Source organism: Brassica oleracea, chromosome C5 (genome assembly GCF_000695525.1).
Source record: "Brassica oleracea var. oleracea cultivar TO1000 chromosome C5, BOL, whole genome shotgun sequence".
Lineage (NCBI taxonomy): Eukaryota > Viridiplantae > Streptophyta > Magnoliopsida > Brassicales > Brassicaceae > Brassica > Brassica oleracea.
The window spans coordinates 38,913,666-38,922,412 of record NC_027752.1 but is presented as its reverse complement, the minus strand read 5'-3'; the positions used below and the strand labels follow the sequence as shown (position 1 = coordinate 38,922,412).

The window sequence follows — 8,747 nt, the reverse complement described above, 5'->3', positions numbered from 1 at the left end:
ACCCCCACCCCCACTTACTCAGCCAAGTGTCTATAAATACAGAGCATAATTATAACATCTTCCCTCACAAAAAATCCTTACAACAACGCAATCCCAAAACATTAATCACACCAAAACTGTTTTCTGCGTCTTTATAATTCAAGAACCCTTCGTATAAAAAATTCAGTCACAAAAATCCTTCATATAAAATCTATCATTATTAACCAATGGGTCATGGCACGAACAGAATAGAAGACATGTCATCTCCCAACAACGAAACCGCTGCAAACGCGAGAGAAACTGTCGTGGAGATACACAGCGTATGTCTACCGCCTAAGAAAACAACGTTTCAGAAACTGAAAAAGCGTTTTGGTGATGTTTTCTTCCCTGATGATCCTTTAGAGAGGTTTAGAAACCAGACATGGAGAAACAAAGTCATTCTTGGTCTACAAAGCTTGTTTCCTATATTCACATGGGGTTCTCAGTACGATCTCAAGCTTTTTAGGTCTGATGTTATCTCTGGACTCACCATTGCCAGTCTCGCTATCCCTCAGGTTTACAACTCGAACATCTTTTTTTCTATTAGGAATATGATTTGTTTGCTGGTTTTGATGTGAATATTTTATTTCCTTTTTTTTCTACCAATTTATAAAGTTTGACTAAAGAAAAAAAATAAAGAATAGGATTTTTCTGTATGTTGATAAGATAATAAAAAGGCGTAAATTAAAAATATTTTGTCATATAATCGTTGACTACTTGACTAGTGTGGGGATGACTGGATGGACTCGGAGAGTAACGCAAAAGAAAAATAGTTTTTTGTTTGTTTGTATGTTTTATTCAATGTTTTAATAAGTTTAAATAAACAGTCCTTTAATCTAGTTAATTTCATAATGGGTTCTCTTAGAATCTTCCAAAATATTATTTTAATTTATTGTTTCTACAAAAAAAAAGTTGTGTTGATTTTTGAAATTTATATTGCAGGGAATCAGTTATGCCAAGCTAGCAAACTTACCACCCATTGTTGGTCTTTGTAAGTATCGATCATCTAATTACAGACTAATCAGTGTGATTAACTAAATCAAGTTTTAATTAATCATTCTTGTGGCTGCATGCAGATTCAAGCTTCGTGCCGCCACTTATATACTCAGTTCTTGGGAGTTCTAAGCATTTAGCAGTTGGTCCTGTCTCTATAGCATCACTTGTCATGGGCTCAATGCTAAGTGAAAGTGTTTCTCCAACACAAGACTCAATACTATATCTCAAACTGGCTTTCACATCAACTTTCTTTGCTGGCCTCTTCCAAGCCTCCCTTGGCCTTCTCAGGTACGAATCTTACCCCCAAACATTTCACATTTTAACCGAAAACGCAAAATCTTTGGAATATGTAACCGTCATGTGAAAGAATATGTAGTTTTAGCCTCTTGTTGGAGTTTAGTATTCTTAGTGTAGAATATATTCAGAGTTTTGCTTGAGCCTCTTTTGCTGAATTATTACTGAAAACGAAAGGGGAATTTGTCATGATGCATATAGTTGTTAACATTTTATATGTAAAAAGACCAAGATTCTATATATTTTTGATTTGATAGTGACAAGTGACATGTACTAATGTCCTACTCCCCAAGATGCTTCCTTCTACTTAGTGGTTTCACACTGTTCATTTTTTCCTGGTCAGCAAATTTGATTAATATTTTATATTTCTTAATATTTTTTTTCAGGCTGGGATTTGTGATTGACTTTTTGTCAAAGGCAACATTGGTTGGTTTCACTGCTGGTGCTGCAGTGATTGTGTCACTTCAACAGCTTAAGGGTCTTCTTGGAATCGTTCACTTCACTGGCAAAATGCAGTTTGTTCCTGTCATGTCCTCTGTTATCAACACTAGATCCGAAGTAAGTCAACCATTACTTTCCTCTTTCTAAATATTATTAACTACTAAAAGTAAAAACACCATCTAGAATTCAAGATCCTTATCTAATAAAGCTACTTACTACAATTACAGTGGTCATGGGAAACTATTGTGATGGGCCTTGGCTTCTTGATCATTCTCTTAACCACAAGACACATTGTAAGTACTTGAAAAGTTTTCACGCATTTTGCAATATGGAATATTTAATAATTACAGTAAAAACTCTATAAATTAATATTCGATAAATTAATAAATACTATAAATTAATAAAAAAATCGGGTTCCGAGTTGGACCGGTTTAAAATATGAGACAAATATTTAAAATAATAAGATAATAATATTTTAAAAAATCTTATGTAAGTATATGGTTCCGTTGAAATCATAAATTAATAAATTTTGTATATATATGTTTTATATAAGTACAAACAAACAATTTTACTATTTGCTTTATTTTACAATATAATTATCTCTATATTTTCTTAACATTTCAATATATTTTGCTTATATTTAGTAAAATTATATAAAACATATTTTATATACACTAAATAATAAAATAAAATTAACATGAAAGTAAAATTTCAAAATTTTAATTAGTGTATACGATAAAATCAATTATTTTGTTTATTTTATAAAAAAATATTCCAAAATAAAAAATCAGAAAATGAAATATTTGTAAATTAATAACTCTATAAATTAATAAAATATCATAGTTCCAACATTACTAATTTACAGAGTTTTTACTGTATTGTTGTTTTTATGTGATTATATAGAGCATGAGGAAGCCAAAACTTTTCTGGATATCAGCTGCATCACCATTGGCATCAGTTGTTATCTCAACTCTTCTTGTATACGTCATCAGAGACAAAACTCATGCCATCTCTTTTGTAAGTACATTTTTAACCAGACTTGTTGAGATTGAGATGACTAAGGCTCACAGAGATTCAATCTTTGATGCAGATTGGCCATCTGCCAAAGGGTTTGAATCCTCCTTCAGCAAACATGTTGTACTTTAGTGCTGCTCATCTTGCTCTTGCCATCAAGACTGGTATCATCACAGGGATTCTCTCCCTTACAGTAAGCTTTTCAAAAATCTTTGTCTCCTTTGTAAATTGCAGAGTTAAGTGCTAGAGTGCTAAGCTTTTGGCCTTGATTGATTTTTTCAGGAAGGGATTGCTGTAGGGAGAACCTTTGCATCTCTAAAGAACTATCAAGTTAATGGGAACAAAGAAATGATGGCTATAGGTTTTATGAACATGGCTGGTTCTTGCACCTCTTGCTATGTTACAACAGGTTAACAACCTAACTTGAAAACCAAGCTCATTCACCTTGTGGCTCAAGTAACAATATTTGTTTACCACTCCTATTTTTTTTGTTTTCTTCAGGGTCTTTCTCAAGATCTGCAGTAAACGTCAATGCTGGAGCGAAAACAGCAGTTTCAAACATTGTGATGGCATCGGCAGTTCTTGTGACCCTTTTGTTTCTGATGCCACTCTTCTACTACACTCCTAATCTGATCCTAGCCGCCATCATCTTAACCGCTGTGATAGGCCTCATTGATTACCAAGCGGCTTACAAGCTCTGGAAAGTTGACAAATTCGATTTCTTCACTTGCATGTGTTCATTCTTTGGTGTTCTCTTTGTCTCTGTGCCTCTTGGCTTAGCAATAGCAGTGAGTACATACACCTATTATTCATGGTATTACTCAGGTTGTTTGTTATCTAAGTTTGATACCTTCTTGTTGCAGGTGGGAGTTTCAGTTATCAAGATCTTGTTGCATGTTACAAGACCAAACACTTTAGAGTTCGGAAACATCCCTGGGACTCAGATATATCAGAGTCTTAAAAGATACAGAGAAGCCTCTAGAATCCCTGGTTTCTTGATTCTTGCAGTTGAATCTCCAATATACTTTGCCAACTGCACTTACCTACAAGAAAGGTTAGTCAAATAACTAAACACATTAAAAACTCTATAAATTAATACTTGATAAATCAATAAACACTATAAATTAATAAATCGATAAAATAATAATATATTTTAGATAAATCTATGTAAATATATGGTCCCGTTGAAATCATAAATTACTACTTTTCTATATATACATTTTATATAAGTACAAACAAACAATTGTATAATTTGCTTTATTTTACAGTATAATTATCTCTATATTTTCTTAACATTTCAATATATTTTGCTTATATTTAGTAAAATTATATTTAAACCACATTTAAATTTTATAAAACATATTTTATATACACCAAATAATACAATAAAAATAACATGAAAGTAAATCTCAAAAATTTAATTAGTGTATATACGGTAAAATCAATTATTTTTTTATTTTATAAAAAATATATTCTAAAATAAAATAAAAAAATCCAAAAATGAAATATTTGTAAGCTAATAACTCTATAAATTAATAAAATATCGTAGTCCAAACATTAATTTACAGAGTTTTTACTGTAACTTTACAGAGTTTTTACTGTAACTTATTCCTAGTTATGGTTTTGTGTTTTGTTCTTATGGAAATGAGTTTATGGTTCTGTAGGATCTTGAGATGGACCAGGGAAGAGGAAAATCGGATCAAGGAAAACAATGATAGAAACTTAAAGTGCATTATTCTTGACATGACAGGTAAGTTCTGTTCTCATCTGGGGTAATGATCATAAGTTTTTGACTTACCTTCTTTAACTTATGCCTTTTTTGGAATTGTTTCAGCTGTGTCTTCCATAGACACAAGTGGGATTGAAGCGGTGTTTGAACTTAGGAGGAGGCTGGAGAAGCAATCACTTCAGGTTAGATCTTTAACTCTAAACAAAGATCATACATATGAGAGTAAAACACTCTTAACATTATGCTTTCACTTGTTTAAAACAGCTTGTGCTGGTGAATCCTGTGGGGAGTGTTATGGAAAAGCTACACAAGTCCAAGATCATTGAGTCATTGGGGCTGAGTGGACTTTATCTAACAGTTGGTGAAGCTGTTTCTGATCTCTCATCAACATGGAAAGCTCATGGCCAGCCATGAATCAAACTTCTAAAGGAGAATCTGTGAACTTGTCCTGGATAGTTGTTTCTGAAGACAAGGCCTGCCTCTTTAGAAACAATTTTTGGTGCTAGCTGTTACCTCCTTGAAGAGGTTTCGGTTTTAATTATACAATAAAATGTAATTTTCATCTTTAAAACATTTGTATGAAATCATAATTTAGACAATGAATACTCTGATACAAAGCATTGATCTTTTCACTCTATATCTCGAATCACCATTAATAAATCAATGATGAAACTCTGGAGCCACTTGCCTCTTGTCAAAATTTACACAAAAGATATAATACAAGCTCTGGTCATTATAACCTTGTCTCTTCAAGAACTGGTACTGCTCTTTCTCCTCCTGACAGCTTTCTTCACAGTAACCTTATCATCACTCTTCTCTTCATCATCTGTACTATTCACAGCTTTTACAGAACTCTGTTGGCTCCTCATACGCAGTATCTCTCCCTTTGCAGAGCCCAAGTCCTCCTCGAGCTTCTTCACTTTCTTTTCTAGCGCTTCCCTCTCTTTCCCTAGACTTATCACGAGGTTATGTGCGTCTTCCACGTTTTCCTTAGCTTCTTTTGATGCGTTCTTCGCCTCTTGTAGTGATCTTTGAAGCACTTCTTTCTCGTCCTCCAAACTCGAGACATGGCTATTCACCTTCTCAAGCTCCTTTGACAGTGTTGATGTGTTTCTGTTCATCTCATCTAAGGACCTGACTGCTTCTTCGAGTTCTGCTTCAAGGGACTTCCTCGCCTCCTTCTCCATCAACATCTGCTTCTCCATTGCTTTCACCTCTTTGTCCAATGCCAAAACCGTCCTCTTCTCCTCTTCCAGTTCCTTCTTAGTGGTTTCGGCTTTCTTGTAAACCTCCACTAGTTCTTTCTGGAGGCTCTGGTTCTTGACAGAAGATTCTTCCACTTCACGGGTCAGTTCTTCAAGCTCTTCTCCAGCTTTCTTCAGATGATCTTTCTCCACTGCAAGTTTGCTAGCGAAACTCTCACTGTTTCGTCTTTCCTCAGCAAGATTCTGTTCATATCTTTCCTTAGCTTTCTCAAACTCTGCGTGAACAACAGCAACCTCTGATTCAAACTTTGAACACAAAGCTCTCGACTCATCCAGCAGCGTCTCCAGGTCAGAGACACGTTCTCTCGACGCCCAGAGTGCTTTCTTGGTTCCTTCAAGCTCATGTTTCAAGTTTTCTACACTAGTCATTTCTATATCCAGCATTCTCTTCGAGTCTTCGTACTTCTCAGTAAGGTCAGCAACTTCGTCTTTACTCTCATTTAGATCCTTAAGCGCATGATCCAGCTTTTCCTTTAGGTCCTGAGTCTCCTTCTCTTTACTGCTAATGAACTCTGCATCAGCAGCTGCTCGCGTTTCAGAAGTCAATTTCAAAGCATTGTACTCTTTTGAGACATCATCAAGCTTTCGGATGTAACTCTCCTTCTCAGCCTCTAAAGTGCTTATTCTGGCGTTGAGCTCCTCGATGGTAGAGTTCTTTAACTCCAACTCAGTTTGACTTCTTGTGACTTCTTCCTTTAGCTGTTTGGTTTCTGATTTTGCTCCAGCAAGATCTCGGTTAGCTTGAGTGTAAGCAGAGTTGAGTTTTTCCAGTTCTGCTTCCTTTGCAGCCAGTAATGTGCTAATGCGTTGAGTTTCTTCTTCCTTATCTTTCAACTCCAAACTAAGTGAGTTGATCCGATCTTGTAGCTCCTCAATCAAACCAAGCTTTTCTTTGAGCTTTGTATCAAGTGCCGTTTTGTCTTCACCAGCCTTTGATAGATTACTTTGCAGACCTTCGATTTGAACTCTAAGCTCCTCGCATAGTTTCTTTTCGCTGCTTATCTCCCGGCCTAATCCTGTCACCACGTCCTTTGCAGAATTCAACTGGCTGATCAATGAAAACTGATCCTCTTGTGCCTTTTTACGCTCCTTGTTCCGCTCTTCCTGCTCATGCTGCAGTCTTGCTTCAGAGTCTTTCTCCTTGGTAATCGACGCTCTGTCTCTGTCTTTCAACTGGTTCTTTAGCTGTATTTCACGGTCATTGGTAGCTTAAGTAAGAAAAAGATTATATCATCACAGCCTCAGGAAGTTAAAGAAACAAACAAAAGGAGAAGCTCAAAACTAAATGAAAATTATTTGAAACTTCTCCATGGGACTAAACAATAGCTTATTATCTCTGATAGAACTGTTATGAGTAATCAAAAGGCCGACAAGAACACTTCACAACAATTGTTAAGAGTATTAGCAGAGGAGCTTACAGATTCGATGGCTTCTTCAGCAGCTTGTGCGTCTTGCCGAGCCAGGGCATAGAGTGCACCAAGAACACCAGCACTGAAGATTCCAAGACCGTTTAAGAGAGAGAGAAACGGATTTGGGGATGTTCCTTCTTCACTTACTGCAACCTAATAAATCGAAACAGAAGGATCAAAGTTTGGTTTGTGGGTGGCAAAGGAGGTATCTTGATTGAATGGAAGGTCTAATAGAGTTAGTTGATAAAAACAAAAACCTCAGTTTGTTGATTAAGCTTCGATGATGTCTTTATCTCATTGCCTCCTCCTAAAAAGAATGATCACAAGAATGAATAACAACAAGCAAAAGAGTAAAACCCTAGACTTTGGGGCTGATAACTCACTTTCATCAGCCATAGCTGGTGATCGGAACTGCAAAATCGGAAGAACAGAGACACCCATAAGGACAAAATCTCTTCTTCTGACGGAAACATCGTCGTCGTTTGCATCTTGACGGCGGAGAGAAGCCGATGGTGGTGGTCGGCGACGCTTGGAGATAGCAACATTGTTGGAGCGGAGAAGCAGGAACTGCGACGTAGAAGAATGGAGAGGAAGAGGAGGAGACGGAGCGAAGCAAGTAGCTCCGACGAGGAAACCCATCTTCTCCGGCAAAGTATCTTTGAGAGATTGCAAATGTGTGGCTAATCGCAACTTCTAAAAATCACTGTCTACTCCCACACGTGAGGCTCACGTGCAATTTTCGAGTAGTTAAATAAGTTCGGTTGCTATGTGAAAATATTTACTAACCAGTGAGAAGTCGCCAGCTAGGACTTTACCGCCTTTGTTATCCTCTAATCCTTAAGAAAACACGTGAGCCTCACGTGACATTCTCTCTCTCTGACACTGGCAACTCTTTCGAGTTTTTTAGACGTCGGAGTTCTCGCGCTGGAAGAGTGAAATCCTTAGAGCATCATTAATGGAAGTTCTTAGGATGGAGTTCTTATCGGAATATAAGAAACCGTCGTGATTTTTAACACGAAGAAACTTTCAACACGATTCATCCACTTACATCATACTATGCCTTGAAGTAGCTAGGCTTTGTGGCAGCTTACTTATCTATTTCGAGAAACCTTAGCCGTCGGAATATTCCGCTTCCTCAGAATATTCCTAAAATTTTTTTTTTTTTTAAATTAAAAAAAAAAAAATTTAATTGAAATTCAAAAATATAAAATTAAAATTCAAATAGAAAACATATTAGATAATATTCAAAGTTGTACAAACCAAAATAAAACATTCAGAGTTTTTGAAAAAAAAAAAAAAACTACGGGAACTGCTCGTTCGGGTACATCCTCTTCATCATCTCCATCATTTGCTCGTTCTGCTTCCTCGTTGCCTTCCATCACGCCTTTTGATTCGCCATCTTTTGCTCCAACGCAGCTATGCGGTCATATTTGTCCTTCAACTGGTCCATAAGCCCTTCTGGATCAACATAGGGCTGTGGTGCAGAAGGAGAAATCGACCGGGCTCGACGACCCAAACCGACCAAACATCCCTTCTTCTTTGGAACCGACTGAAATAGAAAATAAACAAATTTAAATAATA

The 8,747-nt window shown here is 36.3% G+C and overlaps 2 protein-coding genes across 2 annotated transcripts; one reads left to right on the top strand and one right to left on the bottom strand.

Moving 5' to 3' along the window:
• The first annotated feature begins 86 nt into the window (after positions 1 to 86).
• Positions 87 to 5,112, top strand: LOC106294981 (probable sulfate transporter 3.4). The gene is made up of 13 exons (XM_013730713.1): positions 87 to 533; positions 961 to 1,009; positions 1,095 to 1,302; positions 1,695 to 1,866; positions 1,977 to 2,042; positions 2,653 to 2,766; positions 2,840 to 2,956; positions 3,046 to 3,172; positions 3,265 to 3,551; positions 3,627 to 3,817; positions 4,428 to 4,513; positions 4,598 to 4,674; positions 4,757 to 5,112. The coding sequence occupies exons 1-13, from the start codon at positions 207 to 209 to the stop codon at positions 4,904 to 4,906; spliced, it is 1,971 nt and encodes a 656-aa protein (XP_013586167.1). The 5' UTR covers positions 87 to 206; the 3' UTR covers positions 4,907 to 5,112.
• LOC106294980 (MAR-binding filament-like protein 1) lies at positions 5,049 to 7,742 on the bottom strand (the record flags this gene model as incomplete). Its single annotated transcript, XM_013730712.1, is given in 4 exon segments — positions 5,049 to 6,942; positions 7,176 to 7,319; positions 7,424 to 7,473; positions 7,550 to 7,742. Coding segments are annotated over 4 exon segments (2,088 nt in total), but the record flags the coding sequence as incomplete, so codon positions are not given.
• Between the last annotated feature and the right edge of the window lie 1,005 nt (positions 7,743 to 8,747).